Consider the following 24642-nt stretch of genomic DNA (forward strand, 5'->3'; position numbering starts at 1 on the left):
GACCTGGCTGCGGGCAAAACACCAGCCAATACGTAGCCCCCTCCCCCCACCTTTGGGCAACCAGAGCTCCGTAACCCGAAGAAATCCGGGCCCTGCAGACTCTGCACCCCTACTAGGTGATGTGACTAATCAGAAGGAACCAGGAACCATTTTTTGCAGGTCCCGCCAGAAATTGTACATTCATCAGAAGCAAAGGTGAAAAAAAGATACTGCTGTACAAGTTCCAAACAATTTTTTCAGGGGAAGTCAGTTACTTAAGTGAAACTAGTTTTTGTATGTACTGTCATGGTGTGTTTATGTTTTTATATTTGCAAACCCCAAGTAAATTACACAAATGTTTGTTTTTCTTTTTGAAATCTAAAATCTGAACTAAATCCTCAGCAGTTTAGTTAATTATTTTTAAATAAGTTAAAAAAAAAAACACTAATATTTGAAAATGTCTGAGCCTTTTCTACGATTTATTCATCATTGTTTTGTTATCTCATTGTCACATTACTATGCAGGTCACATTACCAAAGCTGCCTCTCTTTTTAGACGCATAAATTAAGGGTTTTAAAGCTTAGCTTTAGAAACAAAGCATCATCTGTGCTCTTTAGATGAACAAAAGGGTTTTTGTTGCACCATTGAGCAGTTTAGGCATTTTCTCTGTTCCATCTGTGGAGAGTGGTAATGACAGATCTGTTATCTCTGCTGGCTATTAGCTACAGAGTGCAAAGTCATTACAGAACGTAATCAACTCCTATTGTTCAGTGACAAGTTGCTAGCTAATGAGTCTAAGACGAATGTAGCATCGACCTCGTGTTGGTGACCTACAAGCAGTGGGAAGTTAAACAAGCCCTGTGGAGAAAAAGGCATTGGAGCGTTGTTACAGCAGCCCGTGTGTGATCATAAACAAGTTTTTGTTGTTCATTTACAGAACGCAAACCTTTGCAGAATGCAAATGATGCAGATTGTGCTCTTCATTCAGATGAAGTATAGCAACCCTACAGCAAAGAGCACTTGCACAAAAAGAAGTCTGCTATGAGGGGCCGTATAAGACATTATTTATTCTGAACCATTCACATTCATACATTCTTGCTCTCACAGTCATATATACTCTCTTTCGCATACATATATTCTCTTACGCATCCATATATTCTCTCTCTCACATTCATACATTCTTGCTCTCACAGTCATATATACTCTCTTACGCATTCATATATTCTCACTTGCACATCCATATATTCTCTCTCTCGCATGCATATATATTACTTTACACATACATACATTCTCACTCTCATTGTCACTCTTAAAAAAGAATGTATGTATGTGAAAGACAAGTATATATGAACGTGTGAGGAAGAGTTTATATGTGTGTGTGAGAGAGGAGTATGCATGAAACGGAAGTGACTTTGCATTAAAAGGAAGGCACTTTGAATGAAAAGGAAGGCACTTTGAATGAAACGGAAGGCAGATGATTTCTCGTGCTCTGATTGGACGAAAGGCCGCCACCTCCCATTTTGAACACACTCTAAACCCTATCACTTGTACTGACTCATAACTATTAAGGTTACACAACTTAAATGTCATTTTGTAGTTGATTCAACTATAAAGTATTAAGCTCTATCAAGATTTTTTCAAATTTAACTTAACAGTGCTAAATATTTTAAAGCTTATTTGTATCTGGCACTCAAAAATTTTAAGATCCGTGAAGTAGCGTTATGACGTCATCACGTACTGGTGGGAGGGTCTTTCGTTTTCTCTACGTTAGCTCAGGTGGCCATGTTGGATTTGCCGAATGCGAGTATGCGACGTTTGAAATTGAAAGTCGAGCATTTTATTATTCTGCAAAGCGTTGCGATTTCGTCCCGCTTCAAGACGCCCCAACCTCGGGTTTTTTTTTCATCCGCCTCATTGCTGATGGTGCCGTCTTGTCTTCAGCCCTGATTTAATTTGGTAAGTATCGTTCATGGTTTATGAATGAATGCTTTAAAAATGCTCTTATACTACCGTAAATGTGGTTTACTGTTGTTTAAACATATGTGTGTTATGATTGTTTTAGAGATTAATGTGGAAATGTATACATGATTAGTTTGTCATAGCAGACGTATGGCGAGCCAAACCCAAAATGCATTTTCTGCCCGTAAGTTACGACAGTGATGAGGGTTTTTTTTTTTCAGAGGTAGAAATGATCTGTTATGCTGCAATCAAACTAAACATGATCCGCGTGTGAAATTCGCGTTGGAGGCCTCTGTCTGTGGCTAAAGTTTGCTGCTGGACATTTGTCCAAAAATGTCACTCAAAGCCTCCAACGGTTGTGTGGGAGGAGCTACCGCCAACAGTTTTAAGCCTGGTTGCTACATGGAAGCATTGGGTTTTGAATGCAGTTTTAAGCTTTTATAAATCACTGATCTCCGTTATAAAAAAGGTTTTTGTAAAAATAAATTAATCAACGTGCTCGTGTTGTGTTCAGGTACCGAACTACAGAGTGTTCAGTGTTTCACCTCCAGGTAGACGCCAAGGCCAGCCAGGTAACTTGTCTCAGTTATTTGTCTAGAGCTATTTTAAAAAAACAAAAAATGCAATAGGTTGTGTAGTGCAATAAATGTTTTTTGATCAGAATATAATTGAAACATTTTTTAACATTGAAAAATCTCTTTTGGACTTTTTCAGATACTGAACTTTTAGAAAGTTCACCAGAAAGTCACCATTTTACCAGAAAAGAGCTGCCAGTGGGTGAGTTTTATACTTATTTAATACATTCATCCTGAACTATTACCATTATTAGATTTATACTGCAGCATGGAAACATTTATGCACATTTTAACTAGCCAAAGGTCTAAATAGAGCTGAAATTATTTACAATTTAACTAAACATATTTAGATTGCAGGCTGAAGGTGGCACAATGGAATGGAGGTGCAAGTTGTGTTCTGTTACTTTGGCACTATGCAGTACTACATATAATACTGCAGTACTACATAGCCAATATTCCAAAGTGTTTCCACTGCCATGTATGTGGAGACACTTTGGAATATTGTCATGTCTTTATGACAGTATATTACAATAATAAAATGATGTTGCATTAGCACCATTCCATCATTTGAAACCATGAAAACTCATCTGTCAAGATCTGAAATGGATTTATGTAGAGTAGATGCAGTCAGAGGAAATTGTGCAGTTTTTACATGTTTGTGTAACTTAAAGCTGCCCTTTTCTGAGACTAAGTCCACCAAAACAGACAGGAACTGGCCAGCTTGGTTAGGATTTATGACCTCCAGGTGAATTTCTAATGTGCATAATTCAAAAACGGATAACAAATCATTTGTAGACAGCTGTAAGAAGCCACGGTGTAACTTGCCTTAAAAATTACTTTGGGTCTTTGACCTGAAGTGGATCATGACATAAACACTGTATTGTCCTCTTACTAGAAATAGACATCTAGAAAAGGTATCATTTTATTATTTCTTAAAGTTCCTTAAGTAAATATTGGAAGTGTTTGCTCTGCATTTGCTTCAAAGGTAATGGATATTTCTTTTTATTCTTTTAGGACCAGCGTGACGTGAACATGAGACGGGCACTTGTCCTCCTTGCACTTCCTGTTTATCTGCATGAAGATGCCTCCAACTTCTTCAAGACCTGTACAGTAAGTGCACACGACTCCCTGTCAATGGTTTTCACTAATCCTTTAATATTGATTGAGATTTTATTGAGTGACATAATAAATAGGGCAATTGTTTGTAGTTTGTAAACTGAGTGATATTTTTAAATGGTTTTAAAAATGAGACGGAAGATGAAAGGCGAACATCAGGGACTCCTGATTGGAAGGAGTGGAGTTTCGTTTACCTTTTCTGCTCCTGATTCATCATTATTTGAATAAAGAAAAATGAAGCTTTAGTCTTAAATTATTTTATAAATGTCCTCCTTCAGAAAAATGCTAAAGAACTTTTTAAAAACACAATTTTAATTGGAGTTGGTCCTTAAAACATCATAGCCAGTTGATTAAAAGCTAACAGAATGTTAGCATGAAAAGATTCCTATTGACAGGTGGCAGGAATGTCAGTTTTGGACATTAGTGTGATGAATATCTTTGAGGGTCTGAACTCATCTGTGTTTTTTGTTTTGTATTTTCCAGAATACCAGACCTCACAGACACCGCTGTGGGTATCTTCTCAGTTGTCGTGGTGACGCTCCTGATGCTGCCGTCAGTGGTCCCACACATCTGGCTGACTAATCTCTTCTAACTCTTCGGGGACATCTATGCTCTGGACCTACAGCACCCCAAAAAACTTGAACTTGCCTTCATATTTATTCAGAATGCTGTCTTGAGCCTTGAGGACAGCAAACCACTGAAAGGACATTTATTGACGCTGGAGAATGTTTCGTTGAGTGAGTCTTCCAGAATGGACTATTTGTTGGTTTAAGTGTTATGTAACTAATGTGTTTTGTTGTGATCATTTGCTTTTTCTGCCGTACAATACAAAACCAACTCTTTTTGTCAATATGTTGTGTGGCACTCTTATAATGCAGTTTTATTGCACTTATTGTTTCTTCATCCTCTTGATATTTGTGCTTTTTTTTTAAAGAGCAATTAAAAAAAGTGTATTAAGCAATCATTATTGTGTGGCCTTCACGTTTGTTGGTTTTTATCAATGTTAGCCTTTAAAATGTAGTGGGGCAGTATCCATATCTCTGTTTAGAATACATTTTAAGCTGAAGAATTTTAAATATTTTCAATGCTACACATTTAATGAGTTAAAGAATTTATAAAGCATTTGAGTGAATTTTACATATTTTATGAGTTGAGTAATATAAAAATATATTTAGTTAAAGCGTTTTTTAGTTAGAAAATATTTAAAACTTAAAGTAAATAATCTCTTTATAAGTTGAGGAATCTTAATATTTTTTATATGAAATAATACAAATGTAAGCCAACTGACAATATGAATTTTAATAAATGTTAACTTAAAAGTTTTAATAATATAACTTAACTGTTGCGTAATCTGTTACAAAATAATTTTTAAGTTCAGTCAACTCGCTAGGGATTACAGTGCAGATGCTAACATGAACAAGCAAGAAATCCCAAATTAACAGACTTGTGGTGTGGAAAGGTATGTTTTTCAGCTAGCAGGAATAATCAAAGTATCTGTTCTCTGTTTCAAAATGAGATTGCCACAAAACCGTATGTTATCTCATACTGGAACAGCTTTGGATGTAGAATTCAGTGGGAAAAGGTTTGGACCCTGCCACAAAAGTATTTCATCACCAATAAAATCAGAGAAATTTCTTTCAAAATTCTTCACAAATTTTATCCAGTGAAACATTTCTTTACTAAGTTTAAAAAAGATCTGGACATAAACTGTTCATTCTGTCATTCCTCACCAGAAACTGTGCCTCATCTTTTTTGGTTTTGCTCTTTCACTCAACTATTTTGGAAAGATGTGATACATTTTATAAGAACTCATCTATGTGAAGATTATAGATTATTTTACGAGCATATTATTTTTGGATATTTTACACAAGAAAGACTTAATGCAGAAAAAATATATGTAGTTAATTTACTTATAATTATGGCTAAATACTTTATACACAAGTGTAAATATGCCAACAAAAAAACCGTGTTTTATGTTTTTCAGAAAGAAATGGTTTTGTATGTGAACAGTATTAAATCTTCCACTAACAAAAAAGCTGTCAGAACAGTTGAAACATGGTCTCTCCTGAAACTTTAACAGATTCCTTTGCCTTATTATTTTTGTTTTCTTTTTGCATAACCTGTTTTACATGGTTATCATTATGTTTTTTTGTTCATTCTCATGGCGAACGTGAAGATTGTATTTTGCACACAGTGGAGTTTTGTGTTTGGTATTTTGTATGTGCAAGATATTGTTAATAAAGTTTATTTTTTTTAAAAAAACGAACCGGCAAGAAGTAGCCACGGGGGTCCTGCAGCCATCGGAACCTTAACAAATATTTCATCTCCACCTCACCGTTGCCTTTTTTAAGAAATGACAGCTGGAATTTGTTTTAATGTAAATGCGTGTTCCAGCGTCTACAGGAAGTGTCGCCCATAATTCACGCAAAGGCTCATGGGGGCTAGGAATAAGGTGGATACGGATTTTCTGTTTCGGTGGCACTTTTATTACCATTATTGGTATTGGAGACATTCCTTTGTGTCTCTAGAGATGCAGACAGATTTGTGACCACTTGAGGTGAAGATAAAATATTTCTTAAGGTTCCGATGGCCTTCTTATTGGTTCGTGTTAGCGTCTGTTCAAAATGGGAGGTGGCGGCCTCTCGTCCAATCAGAGCACGAGAAATCATCTGCCTTCCGTTTCATGCAAAGTGCCTTCCTTTTCATTCAAAGTGCCTTCCTTTTCATGCAAAGTCACTTCCGTTTCATGCATACTCCTCTCTCACACACACATATAAACTCTTCCTCACACGTTCATATATACTTGTCTTTCACATACATACATTCTTTTTTAAGAGTGACAATGAGAGTGAGAATGTATGTATGTGTAAAGTAATATATATGCATGCGAGAGAGAGAATATATGGATGTGCAAGTGAGAATATATGAATGCGTAAGAGAGTATATATGACTGTGAGAGCAAGAATGTATGAATGTGAGAGAGAATATATGGATGCGTAAGAGAATATATGTATGCGAAAGAGAGTATATATGACTGTGAGAGCAAGAATGTATGACTGTGAGAGAGAGAATATATGGATGCGTAAGAGAATATATGTATGCGAAAGAGAGTATATATGACTGTGAGAGCAAGAATGTATGAATGTGAATGGTTCAGAATAAATAATGTCTTATACGGCCCCTCATAGTCTGCTGCATTATAACGTTAAGTCATAAAAACCAGAATCAATAACGTGTTGTCTCAACTTTGAAGCGTGCGCCCGCTGTGGAATTTTTTTTTTTTACAAGTGAGTCAATGCAGTTCTTTAGAAATTTTTAAATTGAAAGCTAAGAAATGTAGGGATTTAGGTACATTAAAAGTAAAAGGTTTCTGGTTTATAGGGATAGCTGGCAGATGACAGCTGAGGGGAGGCAAGGCTCAAAAATCTGATTTCAAAGAGAGACTTTTCTAACCTGAGAGGTCCCAATGGAAGTTGATGCCAAGGCATAGAATGTTTAGCTCAAATACTTTTTACTTTTTGTTCTAAAAATTATATAGTTTTGTTACCATTATGCTATATCGACCATACCAAAGCCAGCACTACGTTAGAGCGACCACATCATAGTTAACATTATGCTACAGCGACCACGACAAAGTTAGCATAGTGCTACAAAAAACACATCAGAGTTAGCATTATTCTACATTAACAACGTCATAGGTAGCATAATGCTGTGTTACCTACAGTTACAACAAAACTCTCTATACTGCCATCCAGTGTGTGATTGTGTAATTGAAGCATGCTGGATCAAATTTCTCTTTTTTCAAATACTTTGTTTTTCATTCAGAAAAAGACATTATTCAGGGCTGCTATTTTGGAGAAATCTCATATTCATAAAGGGTAAATGGTCAAACTGCAAACCTAATTTTGAACACTTTAATTATGAATTGATGCAATGTGGTAATTCAAACAAATGAAAACACAAAAAATCTATTTCAACAAATCTAGTTTTTTGGAAAAGGTAGATTTTTTGTAAATATGCTGTGGCTCGTTGTTACATTTTTTGGGTTATGTGCTGCTTCTGTACTCTGGGTGTACGTATAGTCTCTATTTTATCTCTGTTTCCCCTTATGGCATTCACATTCTTGTTGTATTTGTCGTTTATAAATAAAGTTTACAAAAATTAAATTTTCATCCAATAGGGTTGTAATGAAATCTTTCCATTTTTAGACATCACTGGTGACCGATGACTGAACTATTCTACTATCAAAGTAGAGGTGGAGCGCTTCTCAACCAAAGCTACATTTGCTAAATTCTTTGCTGTTGCTGTTTTGGTTTGCTCGTTTGACTCTTCATGAACTGATCCTTTCAATAGGTGGATTAGTGTACCCTTGCAGCAGAGTCCATTCATGGATATGTTCTACTGTGACTTCACCTGTGTGTTGGTGCTATTAGCAGGAAGCAGTTTTTCTGTGGCGTTTAAAGGTTTCGCCTTGCAATGGTGGCGCATGCAGATGGGAGGACTGACCTGCTGCGACCTTGGCAGAGCGCTTTGCCAGAGGATGGTAGCGACCTCGGGATGAGCACAATGTGCTGCAATGCAGTAGCGCAGTTCAGGCAGCTGCATGCTCTCACCCACACTCTCTGGCACACACTCGCATAAGCTGGAGCATTGTTCCATGAACATGCACGGATGCGCACAAATCAATGCAACCACACACTCTGTGTCTTCCTGGATAGGCAGGCAGGGGAGTGTCCTGCCTACACTGCAGCTGTGTAGTAACACACCGCGCTTACAGGAGTGTCCTGAACAACACACACCCACTGATATAAAGACACATCCCTACCTATGGGAAATGAGTCTTAAAGAAACATAAAGCACGAGAGTAATTAAATCAAGAAAAATGTTAAATGAAGTGCGATGCTGCACAATTATAATGTCTGCCTGGTTTTTCCTTTCACTTGGTGTTATTTAATGTATCACATGTGAAATGCTTCTGTTTTATTCCCAGCAGGGCGTCCCAGCAGGAGGACAACGTAGCACCGTGGTGCCACAATCTGGGGGCTTAGACACCTGCGGATACTTGCGAGCAACCATGACTCAGCAAACTCATCTAAACAGATCACTGTCCAATTGTTTCCACTTTAAACACCATAAAATGAAAGGGCTGCCATGACTTCTTTTCTGGGCAGCCCCTGCATCTTCATTGTTAATATTTAAGAATGAGTCAAGAGATATCTAACGTTTTAAGTGACGCAGACATAAAAAAGCACACTTGAGTGAAACAGCCAGCAGCAATTTTCTTTCATCTTTGTTCGCCTTGTTGTGACCTTATTTGTACCCGTCTCATACTCACATCATACTCTCATTATTGTGTCAAATCTGCAGCAAATAAGCTTGACATGTTACTGGCGTCTCACAGGATGCGTGGAGCATAAGAAAGGGTTGAAATGTCTGCTGTCATTTTCTCCAACAAAATCCCCAAAACAGGCTTGTACACGCCGGCACCGTCAGTCTTCAGTAGATGCTCCAGGATGCTGGAGGATGTGATGGGAGCTGAGGGACTTTCTCTGACAACCGCTTCCTTCCGCTACAAAGTTCCTTTTAACAGGAACAAGCTCTTTTCTCCTTATTGATTATGTAGTTAGAAAATCTTCTTTTCTTAGTACCTTAAAGATGATCATGAAACAGATGAGGATGGGCTTCAGACAAGATGAGCATCTCTGTGTGTGCACAGGTCACATGAAGAAGCAATGCACTTTTTTGATAAAGAGGTCTGTTTAATATTTGATATATCATATGCATATAACAGGTTTTATATTGGTAAGTCAAAAATAATAATATTATATTCGTATACATAGATATATAGAAAACTAATCCAATAATCTACTTCTTACTTGGACTTTACTTCCTTGTAAAAAAGAATATGGAGAACTGCATCACCTTCTCCCCAGCTTCAGTATAGGCGCTTTAAGGGAGCAAACAAGATAATACAAAATAAAATTACACCTGAACATGGCATCTCATAGAACAAGAACATCTGTCAGCAGCTAGTAATGTTGACCATCTTGGTTTAAGACACAGGAAGAGGTTTTTCTTTGCAAGTATATCTTTGAGAATGTTTTCAATAGAAATGGCAGAAACGGTATTTCAGTTTTTTGGGAGGAAGGACGATGGTGGTCAACTGGATTTTAGGACTGAGAAACAGAACAGTAGATTACACCAGTCCCAACACATTTTGGAGACATTGACTCGGCTGAAGATGAAGAGGACAGGAGGAAGAACAGGCGCGTGGGGAAATAATTCATGTTCGGAGAGTCAGTGTGCTTCTTTACCAGAGGTCTACTTTTGTAAACAGAGCAGCACGAACAGTGTCATGTCTTCTTTAGCTCCTCCTCCAGATCCAGCTTCATTCCCCGTCTCCTTAGGGTCTCCTTATGAGGAGTGAGGGCCACTGTTGGCAGGGAGACCCGTTCACTCGGATCCATCAAGCCATTTCATGAGTTTTACAAATGGCATTGCTATCGTCCCCACCCTCATGGAGAAATAAAAACATGGAGGCAGGTTGCTTGAAGGAATATGAACATGGATGAGGTCAGGAACTACAGAGCGTCTGGATCCTCGGCGGTTGCCTTCCTGGGGCCTCGCAGTCTGTGGAAGCCAGAGACGCAGGAGGGCTGCTTTACTGTTGCCCCTCTTTCTTTTGAGAAGCACTGCGGGGCAAGTTGTCAAGAGGAGGCATCAAAACTGTATAGAACAAGGAAAGAAAGAAAGTCACTTCAGATTGACACCAAAGGACATGACTGGTTCTGAACTGATCCAGTCAACCTGAATTAAACAAGAAATGATGGAAATGTTCAATGAAATGTAAAGATAAGCAGAAAGCCCCTTTTGTTATCTCACACTTTATAACAGAACACCACAGTTCAGTCATGCCGGGGATTAGAGGGCACATCCACATTGCACACATTCACACACCAGTGTTATCTTTTTATAGTCTGCCTCATTTGGCAAGTGTGAAAGCTGATCTGGATTCTGGGATCAAACATGTGAACCGAATCTGCCTGAGAAGATGAATCTTGGTTCACTTGTGATCACTTCAACGTGATTACAGACAAACTTTCCATGGACGAAAAGACGGAAACCAACCTAAGGAAGGACATGAAAAAAACACAGCCGGGATCTGAACATGTCTGAAATATATGGTGGCTAAATATGGTATGAGAACAAGGCAGATACATGAAAATCTAAGCACAAATTTCTTTCTTTTTTTTATGGCTGTCTGCTTCAGTCTTTGGTTCTTTGTGTACAAATCCTGAGTTTGTTATCACTCTTCACGGTGTATATTTTCTTTGGCTCCCAAGAAACTAATCAAGAATCCATGCTACATGTACGGTGGCCAACAGGGCTCACACTACGTACAAAAGAAAAAACGCAACGGCATTACCCGAAGCACAATGAAATTACCCGCAACACAACGACATAACCGCAGCAACAGCATTAACTTCAGCACAACGGAAATGAGGACAATTCAATTTCAAACTATTTGGCACTCCTGAGAGCTACGTGATATTTGGACCAGATTAGAGTGTTTTCTTACTAGATAACGTAATTTCTTACAAATATAGGTTTGTCTAAAGATATAAATTTACCCAGCTCCACATAGTGACATCTGCTTCTAATGCTCTTTGTCTTTTTTTTTTAAATTACGACTTTTAAGTCGTAAACTTACGAGAAAAAAAGTCGTAAATTTACAAGTTTTTGTCTAATACATGTACGACTTAAAATCTCGTAAATTTAGAAGAAAAAGTCATAGATTAAAAAAAACACCAAAGTTTTCCGTTTATCTGACTCAAGCAAGAAGATGAAATATGCGGAGCCTTTTGTGAAGCTTTATTTCCGGATAGGTTTAAAAAACAAACAGATTCAGAACCTTTTGGCGACTCAAAATTAGATTATTTTCACTGGAGCCGGCTTTCCGGGGTTTAGTGTCGCTAAAGCGGAGTTTCATCTGTATAAAAAGTAGCTCAGAGACACGTTTGGGTGTAGAGGACCGCTGCAGCCTTTATTTTCCTTTTCATTCACACACCCTGAAGTTCATTTGTCACCTTATGTCATGAACCTGTTATCCGAACACCAATGCGGAAGTAAACAGTGTTGCATACGCCCCCTCCTCCAGATGAAACGTCCCGTTTCAACATAAAACAATAAAGATTAATGAAAATGGTCTGTTGTATTAGCATTAGAACGTTGACAATCCCAAAAAGTGCTCCTCCTCAGACGGAAGCGTCACACAGACATAGAGATCTTGTCTTTAATGGAGGAAGAAAGGATTCAAGTGGACAGCCGCAGGGATACCGACGCCGTCGGCGAAAGCTTCATCGGGCTGCAGAGATCCTGCAAACCACCCATCAATAAATAAAACATTAATAAATCGTAAATCAAACAAATGAGCTTCAAAACATTTGGAACGTCATCAATAAACATTCAGCTCACCTGTTCAACTAAGTTTAGTCAGTCTGCTCTACTGCTGCGCGGCGTTCACTTGCTGCTGCATTGAATGCTTACCTCCACTTTAATCTCATAAAATTCCATTTTTTTTCCGTACACTTGCTTACGGAAGAGGATAAGGGCCATGGAGAAAGAAAAAAAAGGGCATAGAAAATTCTCACTTTTTTCTCAGAATTCGAAAACTCCATCGCACCGAATAGTTTGAAACTTAATTATTTTTTTCCCACTGGTAGGAAAAAAAAGTAATCATTTCCGTTGTACTGAGATTAATGCTTTTGCTGCGGTTATGTAGTTGTGTTGCAGGTAATTTTGTGTTCTCGGATAATGCCGTTGCGTATTTTCTTTTGTATGTAGTGTGAGCCACGTCGGCCACTGTATACATGGCCCTAAACCAAAACTGAAAATCAGACGTACTTACACCAGGCAATCCGTACCATATAGGAGTACATTTGGCCCTCACAGTCTGTTTTTTTTGGCCATTGTGATTGCTTTGTTCAGTTCTCAAGCAGGATTAGGCAAACTGTGACAAGAGGTAGTCCAAAACATGATTCAATGGATTGTGGTGTGGTACGGACCAGTGTGACTGTTGAGCGTGTCAGACCGAAAAGCTACGATGTCAATTACCGGATGCCTTGTCACGTGTCAGTTGATCAAATACGTTATTAGCACTAACCAATCCGTAAACAACACTGTTTAACAAATCCCACCTTAGTCACAGTTGCCCTTGAGGCTATATACCGGCTGTCTGAGATGGAATACTGGGCAAACCTGTACAGGGCATGCAGGACTCCCCGTGCATGCATGGCTTTTCTCAAGGCAGTTTGGCTTCCTCCCAGAGTCCAAAAGCATGCTTCATAGGTTCATTTGTTACTCTAAACTGTCACTAGGTGAGACTGTGAGTGTGTATGGGTGCCCAACAATAGCCAGGTTGGACTCCGGCAGCACCATGACCGCAAAAGATTGTTACAGAAATCTTGTAATCAATTTTCACAAAACAGCGACCACATCTTAGTTAGCATTTTGCTACAGGGACAATGCCATAGTTAGCATTATGCTACAGCGACCACGTCATAGTTAGCATTATGCTACAGCAACTATATCACAGTTAGCATTGTGCTACAGTGACCACTGCTTGGTTGGTATGTTGAGTTTCGTTTGAAAGGCTTAAGAAAAGCATCATCTGGGCCCTTCAAGTTTACAAACTTAAGAAGCCGAATGCGCGACTCTCACCGGAAGTAAATAACAGTAAAGTACCAGTGACGATTCTTATTTTCAAAGTAAAGCTATTGAATGCAAACTCCATGCATGCCGCATTTGTGTGAAGTCTGTAAGGAGCCATTACTTGCACCTTACTAATGACTGGAGTGTAGTGTAGGGGCACTGTGTGCCAGCATCACCTGTTGGTCATAAGTGGGTGCAACTTCTATTTGACGTTCAACACTTCATGATGCATTTTCCACACGCAAGTCAATCAAATGTTACACTTTGGCAGAAAATATGCATTTTTCTTCATGCGGATGTGCTCTGACGCATTGAAGTTTACATTTAAGTAATGAGTTATTGTTTTAGCGTGACCTCTTTTAAGGTTAAGGTAATAAAAACAATGTGTTTATGTCTTTCCGAGCGATAGCAGCACAGCACTAACTTAGCTGATCCGCGAATATTGATGAAGTCATCGAGTGAGATTAACGTCCGGATTTTAAGACACTATTTTTCCATAACTCTCTATTTGGAGGGCTAAAAGTGGGGGTAGGGAGAAGCCGTAGGGCAGGTCCAACTCCAGTCAAACTCCAGTTTCAGCGAGGGCCACATCAGCATAGTGGCTGTCCTCAAAGGGCCAGATATATCTTATACATGTAACTAAATGTAATGAAAAAGGAATGTAACTTCTCCATAATGTTAAATAAATCATTATTTATTCATTATTCTTTTTAAAGTGACAAAAGTTGCATAGAAAACATATGTTTGCTTGTTACTCTAGCATAAATCATTTTAAATTTGATTCTGTCAGGTTAGGTTATATGGACAGTGTTTAAATCCCAATGTATAGTTGCACAATCATATATATATATATATATATATATATATATATATATATATATATATATATATATATATATATATATATATATATATATATATATATATATATATATATATATATATATATATATATATATATATATATATATATATATATATATATATATATTAGTCCGATTCACCTTGGATATGAATAGATACACATCAATTTTTATTTTTTATTTTAAGAAATTAGAAACTTGTTTGCTCTCGAGACATAAAATGACATGGCGGTCCACATTTGGCCCGCGGGCCTCTAGTTTGACACATGTGCCGTAGGGGTAGGAGATGAATTCAGGCCTTAATCTCTTCCCTTGATATGGCCATACAAGCCTCAATGGCACTAAAGAGGTTGAATAAAAACCAAGAGAAATGAAAATACTACTTTTTAACTTTCGGTGGTCTCCTTTAGGCCTGAATAATAATAAAGTGAGGTAAATAGATTATGGAAAAAAAGGGGAAAAAAAGTTTTATATATAAAAAAATGCAAATACATATAAAAATTGTTCATAAATATATTTTATTTTCACTTTTAAAAAATAAATATTTTAGTTGCATGTTTTTGTAGATGTATTTTTCCCTTGTTTCTTTGTCCTGCAATTCAGCACTTTGAAACTATTATTCATGAAAATAGCTCATCTTTGTTTGTGCATATATATTCTTTAGAAAGAAAAAAAGCAAAAAACTGTATTAGCAAAATTGAAATATTCAGAAATGACATTCCATAAAATAAAAACAATGAAAATAGATTATAGAAAATAAACAACTACATCTCTGATTTTGACACCAACTCACTCTTTCTGTCCTTCTATTATGTAATCTCTGTCTATATTTGTACCATGACCTATGCTGTGTCATTATGATTTTAAAATCATGACATGACAAATGTGCTAAACGTCTGGATAAATGCCTGATAGGCAGTACATGGTTTTGTGTGTCATCCCCTCCAGCTGCAGGAGCTGCCTGGGTCTGCATGGTTAGCACGTCCTTTTTACCTCTGATCTTGTAAAATCCATGAAAGAGAGAGTAGAGAATGTTTCTAAAGGTTACAATGGAATTACATGTGGTTTCACAGCCTCAGGAGCTATGTTTTTTTTTTCATGTCATCAAATATTAAAACACTTCCATCTCAGACCAGATAGAAGGTTCAGAGGGACGGCAGAGGGTCACCTCTAGCTCTGTGGTCCCACCTGACTCGCGCTACGCTCACAAAAGCGTCACTCAACATCCCCCTCTCAATATCCTGGCGTTCATCCCCTGCTGGTCGGGAAAGGGTAAGAATTGCTTTGTTATCGACAGATTCCACGGTTTCATGTAAATCCCTCCAATCCAACAAAGGGTAAGAAGGTTTGAAGACTTCTGAGGCCCACTCAGCGGTTGAGCAGAATAATGGGAACTAATTACAGGATTATGGTCCCCTGTGCAAAGAACTGACAATGACTGTTCTTCTTTTAGAGTTTGGAGGGAAAAAAACAAGGTGGGGAGGGGTTCTTACCTGTCCCATAGCTTGACATTTCTACAGTTGTTGGTGCAGCAGCTGGCTGATATCAAGGCTGTTTAAAAAGAGAGTAGTGGGAGACACAGAGGAAGAAAGACTTTAATGTGGTGGCTTTGACAGGCGCAGAGAATCTCATTAATGAAAATTTTAGAACCGGCGTCTATCTGTGAAGACAGAGAACTCATATACAAACATTTGGATTGACGAGCTGCTGGGACAGCCAGCGCTAATGTGTGTCAGACATGGAACTGAGGAGGCAAAACAAACACTGGAAGACAGAGTCTGACATTTAGAAATAATCCCGCTTCTCATGATGGGAAGACAAGGAGGTGCTTTTGGTTTCCAAGCGTGAGACCGTCTCCAGATATTTGTGTAAGCCGCACAAAAGGAGGATGAGCTGACGTCGTGTGATCACTTCCAACAGAAACTGAGTCACGGTGGAGCTGCGTGCCCAAACGGAGAGGAATTTCCAATATCTCCTATTGCATGAAAAGGCTCTGAACTTCTGATATATCCTGGAAATTCTAAAAAAGTGAGAGAAAATGACTTCCAGTGCAGTTATGATGAATGATCGGTCTTGTTTTAAACCCATAAGACTGTAAAAAATAAAAATAAACGCCAAAAAACAAAAAAAACAACCTTCTGAGGCTCCAGAAATAACAAGGATGCAAGTGTGAACGCTTGCAGTGATGACCAGCAAAGATGCAGGTAGAGACGCCCGCAGGTTTTTATACAATCATAAGCAGTCGGACATGAAATTCAGTTCTGACAGAAAATGGGAATGGAGACTTTAAAGGCGAAGAGACAGAAACCCACAGCTTCCATTCAAATTGTCAAAAATAAAGCTCAATTTACAAAAACTAACAAGAGGAAGGATGCAGTTTATTTTGAAGGTGGAAAAACAAATTTCCATTCTGTATGAGATACTGGATCATTTAAAAACAATAACATGTCATTTAAATCTTGAGGCATTATAAACACAATTCTGTGAGAATTTCTAAATTCATGCCTGGGCATAGACTGAAAATTTGAATACTGGGAACAAAAATGTCACCGTTTGGTTTACTAAACATTTCATTTCATTTAAGCAAGATATAATTTCAAAATTTCCGGTAAAATAGATGTGAAAAACTTGACTTCTTCATGTCTCAGAGGCTTAAAGGTGTGTTAAGCGGAAACATTTCTCAGGAGGATAGTGGCAGAGATGTTTCCTTGAGGTGAATTTCTCATCTTGGTTCATCTGTGCTCTGACGTTTTTTAGGTTATAGCAATCTAGCTTTTGTCAATAATTTATATTTTAAGCAGCATAAAAATAGCACAATAGCACATTCAGCTTATTTTTTTATTTTTATTTTTTATTTTTATTTTTTTAACTTGTCCTGTCCAACAGCTGGGCAGACAGACGAGAGCTGAGGGCCTCTTGTGTTGGACATATTTTGCTTTAACAAGAGGGGTTATTAATCTTCTGACAAACCAAAGGTATGTCTGAATAAACCCCTTTTGTAATTGAGGCCAAACTTTATTAATTTCAATCATGTCTGAAAATCTTTGGTGTTGGACCGGACGGAAAAGGAAAGAGGGGAAGAAGAGAGAGGGACGCTAGAGAGAGGGGGGGGTAGGGGGTGATAATAGGAGGGGAAGGGGGATAAGACCATGAAGCAGCATACAGCAACAAGTTTACTGGTTGTTAATCATTATGGTAAGGTTCAAATGCAGTACAAAAAGGGCGGGGCCCGTCCACACACACACTCAAATGTTATAAACACACCTGCTAGCTGCAAAAATGTCCACCTGTCGACATGTACACAAAACAGATAGTGTTCACACACGCATACTTATGCCTTAAAACCAACTAGTGTGAAACATTTCAGTCATTCAGTCATGCAAGCTATTAGTGCAAAGGTGAGCTAACACCAGTGCTCAGGTGAGGTTTTATGTTCTTCTAAAATGGATGGTGGAACGTGAAAAGAAGGAGGGAGAGTGCCCAGCCATCCCCACCCCAAGACCCCCACCGCAGCAGCAGCGGCAGCCGGAATCCCCCCAACGCCACACGGGAACCGGCAGGGAACAACCGCCGCCCGGGCGACCAAGCCCGCCACCCAGGCCAGGGCCAGCAGGGCCGCCGCAAGGCCCCCAGAGCCAGAGGCCAGGGAAGCACGGAGGGAAAGAGAGCGCCGCCCCAGCCCAACCAGGAGAGCAGCCCCCCCGCCGCGCCGGGAGAACCCAACGCAGAGCCCCACCGGAGAAGGACGCCCACAGCCCCAAACGAGCACCCCACCACCACCCAGGAGTTCCGGGCATCCCCCCGCCCCAACCCCAGGTACGAGCCAGGACCCCCCAAGGGAGACACGCTCCGCACTCCAGGCAGCCATCCGCCCGGCCCACGGTTGGTCCAGGGAGGAGCGAGGCAGGGGGCCCGCCGCCCCCGCCCAGGAAGGGGGAACTGCGGGGAAAAAAAGAGGGCCCACAAGGGGTGTTATAAATATGGCCCGACCAGGCTCGGCCACAGTTGGAAATTTGGCGGGGCCCAGCACTCAGGAGCAAGGACCAGAACCCACCCCCCAGGGACCAGACACCCCCGGCTCAGATGTAATGTGAACTCCCCCACCGCGCGGAGAGAGCACCGCCGGGCCCAGGAAGCCGGCACCCCGGGGACACGGCCGCCGTTGCAAAGGGGCCCGCACCCCCCACCAGGGAAGAGGCAGGGGACAGATGGACCCAGGTCCCACCTTCCTTGCAAAATGTGTGTGCGTGTATGTGTGTTTGAGATGGTGTGTGTGTGCATGTGTGTGTGTTTATGTTGGGATGTATATATTGAGGGGGGAGGGGTGTGTGTACTAAGGGGGGTGCAGTTAAAATTGGCGGGTAGGGCACTAAGGGGACATCTCCTGATTACTCACAGTGACGTCCCCTCACCCTCCCCACCAAGGGGTCCTAAATGTCTAAGGTGCGGTTAAAATTGGCGGGTAGGGTGCTAGGAGGACATCCGCTGCTTGCTGGCAGTGATGTCCAAGCACCCCCCCTACCAAGGGCCCTACATGTCTAAGGTGCAAGTAAAACCGAAAGAGGGGGGGCCCACTCCATACGGCAACCATAGGAGGGGGGCCACTGCCTAGTAAACCCCCCCCCAAGGCTCATCGCAGGCTAATCCCCCCACCCCCTCACCCTATTATGAGGTTATATGAGGAAGGGGGTAAGTTGGGGACAACTGATAGACTGTCCCCCGGTGGTCAAACAGCTGTCCCCTGCCCCCCCCCAGCAAGGGGGCCAGGCCCACCCAGCCCAGGGGCCCCACCCCCGGAGGCGCCGACACCCCAGGCCCAGCACCACCCCCCCCACACAGAGAGAGAGGAGCCAGAAAGCGCCGGCCCCCCCCGGAGCAAGCCCAGGCCCCCACCCCCAAACGCCGGCCCTAGAAGAGCTCTGGTCAGGCCTCGACGGGACCGAGGCAGCCAACCGGCCGGGGAAACCGCCGATGGCCTCAGCGGAGACCCCGACCCGCCAACCCCCCCTGCCCCGTACCAATAGTGGACCCCCCCCCTCCCCCAGAATGCCCCCCCACAGGTCAGGGCCGACAAGACCCCCCACCCCACCCCCCCCAAGACCCCGCAGCCGAAGCGGAGGACACCCAGAGCGACCGGGGGCCCCAAGAGGGTTGTCCCGTCCCGCCCCAGAGCCAGGGAAGGGCCGATCCCAGCCCCAGGCGTAGATGGGAAGCCCATCCAGCGCCGCTGGCCCCCCCCCCCGAGCAGCGCCCCCCGCCAACCCCCCCCAGCACAGGCAAAGGGACCACCCCCCCAAGCCAGGCCAGACCACCACCCCACCCCCCCACCACGCACCCCCACACCCAAGCCCAAAGGACCACGCAGCGCCCCAGCCCGCCCCACCCAGGCGCCGGACCCGATCCCCCGACCAACGGAGCCCCCAACAACCCCCGCCAGGCACCGGAGGCCCCGACCCCCACCCCGGCCCACGGCAGAAGGGCAAGGAGCAGCGACGACCAGGCCCCCCCCACCCCCTAAGTCACGGAGTTAGCTATGCACATTCAGCTTAAACATAGGCTACATTTCATGCTTTTTTTTCTTCCGTCTGCGCCCTCCAAGGGTCGCCCCAGTCAAAATTCCGCCTCCATTTATTTCTTCATCCTCCTTTCTGACATCTATGTATCCATAAATCTCCCCTTTGCTCTTTAAACCTCTTGCCCAGCAGCAGTAACTTAAGCATCTTTTTACTCCTCTTCCTTTGAGCATCTCCATCTGTTCTCCTGATCTTCTCTTCCTCATTCTATCATCCACATGGCCTCCAAAGACACCCTCTGCTCTTCCTCTTTATAGGCCTTCCTCTCCTTCTTATACACCTTTCCTTTCATTTCTGCTCACACATCACACCTTCCCCATTCATTCGACAACAGACCTCTTCACCTCTTTTTCATTTTGGTTCTCTGGACTTTTGGGTACTTAAAATCCTTCCTCACCTCTTCTCCCTGTAACCTGTCAGGAACCAAGTGCAGCGATGGCGACTGAGCAAAAGATAGCCTTCTGAATAACGTTTTAACACATGCTGCAGCAACAGAAACGTTCCTGTTTTCACATTTCTAACAATTTTCTGAACACACCAGCCAGAAACATGACCAACCGTCGAGGTTGTTCACAGATTACTGGTAGAAGTGGAGACCTGACACCTAAATATTTTACATCTAAATCCCCCCAAAAAGGTCAGTAACACACAGAGCACGGGGACAGCGACATTAATAAACTTTGTGGGTTAATTTTCTTTTAACTGTGGTTAAAACTTCCCTATCTTTAATTGTGAATACATTATTTAAATGCCAGAATATATGGAATAAACGCTGCATGTTGTACCAGTTTCCTCCCAAATATGACTTTTCTCGATAAAAGAATCAACCCATAGTCTTTCCATGGCTGTGCTTTGTTCAAAGTCTGATTCTCTTCTAGATTACATGGGGTTGTTAGTGTGCACATTGACATAGTCACTGCAGACTTCCAACCTTGAGGGCTGTTTGGATGTTGTTGCTGAATCTCCATGCCTACAATCCCTAAATGGATTACAGATGCTCCCTGATCATTTGGAGCATATCTGAGGTTAAAAACCCTTTAATGTATTCATAACTAGAGAGATATGAGAATTCCACGCTGCTGCATTTTTTATTTTTACTTTGATCCTCCCATCTGAGGCTGTTCCCTTGGAAAAAGTGACAGCAGTGCGCCCCCTGAGGGCTGAGCCAGGATCTTTTCAGCCAGATGCCAACGTGTTTGTTGGGGACTTTACTGTGGAAGAGTGATTCAGGATCAGTCTGAATGTGATCACACTCAGACTGAGACATGGCGCCAATCTTCGGACTCTCCTGAAAGGTGAGGCAGGCCTTGTGTGGCTCTGCGCTCACATCTGGGAACGAAACTTCCGCTTTATTTATTCCTCTCACTAACAAAACTTGGAAAGTGTAAACTACTGCAGCAAAGCATTCTGGGCTTCCTGCAAGGCGTATTTGGCTTTGGTTGCAGCCTTTAAAGCTGCAGAAAACAACATTGGTCTCAACTTTTCATATCTCTCTCTCTCAGCCAACAATATCCTCTTCCCTGGAGTTCATGATCACGTTCTGCCCCCCTGGGGTGGCAACATCTGACATTAGACACACTGCTGTGCCAAAGCTTCAGGAGCCACCTTCACCGCTTCCCCTGCTGTTTATCTTCACGAGGTGAAATGAGAGCAGGGAGGGGCTGCGGGGGTGCAGCAATAAGCTGGAGGGTATTTTCATCTGGAGGTCATGGCGTGTGGAGGGGGACCGATTTCACAGCTTAAGTTCAGAGTATGTAGAGGAGGAAAATCCTAGTGGGTTCCCCCCTCAGACTACAAACTACAGCTTTACCTTCATCTGAGAGTCACGTGGAAACGTCTGACACAGGATTTCACCAGACACTGACTTTAGCTTTGACTTAGGAATGGTTTGGACTCCGAACATTTAAAAACATCTCAAGTAAAATTCTGGCAAATAAGTTCAACGTTCCCAAATATATTGGACTGTAAATGAGTCCAAGGCTTTGATCCATTATTGAATGCATGTTGGTGGATTTTTGATATTTTATGCATCAAAATAGCACTTAAATATACTGTATCTTTTTAAAAAGATATTATCAAATGTTTCCAAAAATATATATTAAAAAATATGTCATATGTAATGTGAGTCTAAGGCCAAAAAAGGGCGGGGCATGTCCACAGACACACTCATCCACATACCCAAATATGACAAACATACTTGTTGGCTCCAAAGACCTTCACACACATCCATTTCAACACATTTGGAATACAAGTACAGAGCAGCTCACGCACATACATGTGGACACAAACAAACATGTGTCAAGCCTGTATCATACCTGCATGTGTACTATTTGTTCAAAGGTGAGCTGGCACCTGGGCTCAGGTGAGTGTTTGTGTTCTACTGTGGAGGATGATGGAATGATGGAGTGAGACAAAAAAGGGGGAGCGTCCGGTGACCTCCACTGCAGATCAAGGTCCATGCTGGAATACCACAGCATGGACAGAAACTGTTCTGATGACTTGGCACAATTTAGTGTAAAAGAATTGGGTTATGCTGTAAATACTTGAGTGTCTTACAGGAAGAGGAATTGTTTCTTTATCTGCTTCTGACTAATTTTCAACTTCTTGGATACGCTACAGTCAAGTTGAGCTCACCTGGCCTCAGCGTCAGCCCTTCACGAAGGCTTTCAATTCAGTTCAGACTTGGTGGTCACAAACATGATATAATGCCCCCATCCTAACCTGCAGAGAGCCAAAGGTTGGACTCGCAGTAGCAACAATGTTCCAGTCTAGCAATTGCTAATCAATTACAAACTGTACATCGACAGCAGAGTCACCACTGCTTTGATGCAGTCAACCACACATTACCAAGGTTTCCTGTAAAACTGTTGCAATAAGTGGACATCAGCAGGTTCCTCTAGTGTGTATATTCCCCTGCAGCTTTTGTTCAAAGCACTGCTGAGCACCAGCCTTCCTTAAGCAAAACTGAATGAGGCTCATCTGCGTCCATGAGAAGCAGAGTAAAGATCATTTCTGTGAGCAAAAACAGATGCAAGGATGGAAAGGAAAAAAAAAACAATTTCTGCTGAGCTTAGTGGCAACTGCATGGATAATTAGATTTATTTTCCATTTCTTTATATTACAAGACCAAGATATCAAGCCCGACGGTGAGAATTTTAATTTAAGTCCCTCACAGAGGAAGTGTTTTTTCCTTTGCAACACCTCTACAATATTAGACGAGCATCATCTCCCAGTTGCATTTATTTCCTGAGCACAATGTTCTCCCAAAAGGCAAACAAAAACAACAACCCAGTCCTGTCAGCAGCCTCATGCTTGGGTCAGTTTTAGGTTCAGCTCTTTACATTTTCAGTCTCTACAACTTTGACACAAACAAGCTAAAAAACGGACTAAACAACCACAAGAGTGTTTAAAAGTTATTTTTCCCAGTTTTGGATCAAGACATTGTGATTATGTGAGTCTTGAATGCACATTGTCATGAAAGGGAACTCTACAGAGGTGGAGAAGCTTTGAGGATGATAAGTGACAAAGTCAGACCCAAGTCGCACTGCAGCACTTTGGAGCCTCTAATAGACGCAGCTGCAGCAAACATCCAGCTGAAATGTCACATCAGGCATTGTGCTGCATGTACAAGTACAGCTACAGCTCAGCCCGCCCATCACTTCACATCCAGTGTCTCTTCAGTGAGTTAATTCAATATGTTTAAATTCAGATTTTAAAACTCACCTTTATGCAAATGTGTTAGTCTGTGAGAATTGCCTTAAGAAAGCATCTGGATTCTTATTTTATATCCAGAAAAAACTATTTAACGACACAAAATCCATTCTTTAAACTTTCCTTCTGTCTAAGCCTTTACAATAAATGTATTGGCTTTGTCTGTCTTTATTTCAATACGTTGTTGTTCGCCTTTCGCCCTATCACTCCAGGGGTCGCCACAGCAAATCAGCTTCCATTGTTTCGCAGGTGTAGTTTGGAAGATATTTTTTACGCCGGATGCCCTTCCTAACACAAAGCTGTATTTTTTCCCGGCTGGGGACCGACACAGGGGCACCCAGACTTGGGCTGTCTTGTAGCTGCATAGTAACTCTAATTCTATTGCTCCACTTTTAGAGGCCATTTTGGAACTTCCATGACAGGAAATGTCGGCGTTTAAGTTCACCTCTGTTTGCAGAACACACTTTGATAATAAATAATAGATAATAGACATAAAGCATGTTACATTCATTCTTTTTTTTTCAAAAAGTTGTCATAATCCCATACCTTCAGTTTTCACAAGATCATATCATTAAAACAACAACTAGTACTACTAAAATATACTAATTTATATAAGTACGCCCACATGCTTTGCTGAGGGCTTTTTTATCATCCATGTATTTTTTGGACCTTTTAAAGCCTTTTCCAGTTCACAAGGTTGCTCAAGCCTGGATGAAGGTGGGTTATAACCTGGACAGGTTGCCAGTTATAAATGTCCTAAAACTCCAACTCTGACAGGAATTGGCTGTTAAAAGAGACTAAACTAGTTCTGAAGGTGCTGAGTCAAAAGTACTGAGAAGTTTCTTTTTAAATCTATATTTTATTTCTTTTTTAGAAGTTGAATTAAAAGCACTTCACACAAAACAATGATCTGGTGTGAACCTCCTTCTTGGATCGTCATATTTCCCCCAAGTAATTGTGCTAGTTACCGGACTGTAGACACACACTTCAGGTACAGAAGATGCAAAAGATTGAAGCTGCCAACAGGACACCTGCGGTGAAAGAATGTTCCCAACAACCGTGAAAAATGGTGAGCATTTCTGTCTTTGTGCAGAACGTCTACCTGTTGATGTCACGGTTTATGGTGATGTGCTGAGGTTCTGTCTGACAAGGATC

The 24642-nt window shown here is 41.4% G+C and overlaps 1 protein-coding gene across 2 annotated transcripts in view; it reads right to left on the reverse strand.

Annotated features, from left to right (window-relative positions):
• Positions 1–9367: 9367 nt before the first annotated feature.
• The window catches only part of LOC101156558 (coiled-coil domain-containing protein 85A), a 38372-nt gene continuing 23097 nt past the window's right edge, over positions 9368–24642 (reverse strand). Inside the window, exons 3-4 of one of the 2 annotated variants that reach the window (XM_020705635.2) lie at positions 15697–15754; positions 10142–10355 (exon numbers count right to left, since the gene is read on the reverse strand). In XM_020705635.2, the coding sequence (XP_020561294.1) occupies positions 10337–10355; positions 15697–15754 (77 nt within the window). In that variant the 3' untranslated portion in view covers positions 10142–10336. Of the gene's footprint in view, positions 10356–15696; positions 15755–24642 lie in introns of both variants that reach the window. The other variant, XM_011479668.3, reaches the window with a different exon arrangement.

Source organism: Oryzias latipes, chromosome 1 (genome assembly GCF_002234675.1).
Source record: "Oryzias latipes chromosome 1, ASM223467v1".
NCBI lineage: Eukaryota > Metazoa > Chordata > Actinopteri > Beloniformes > Adrianichthyidae > Oryzias > Oryzias latipes.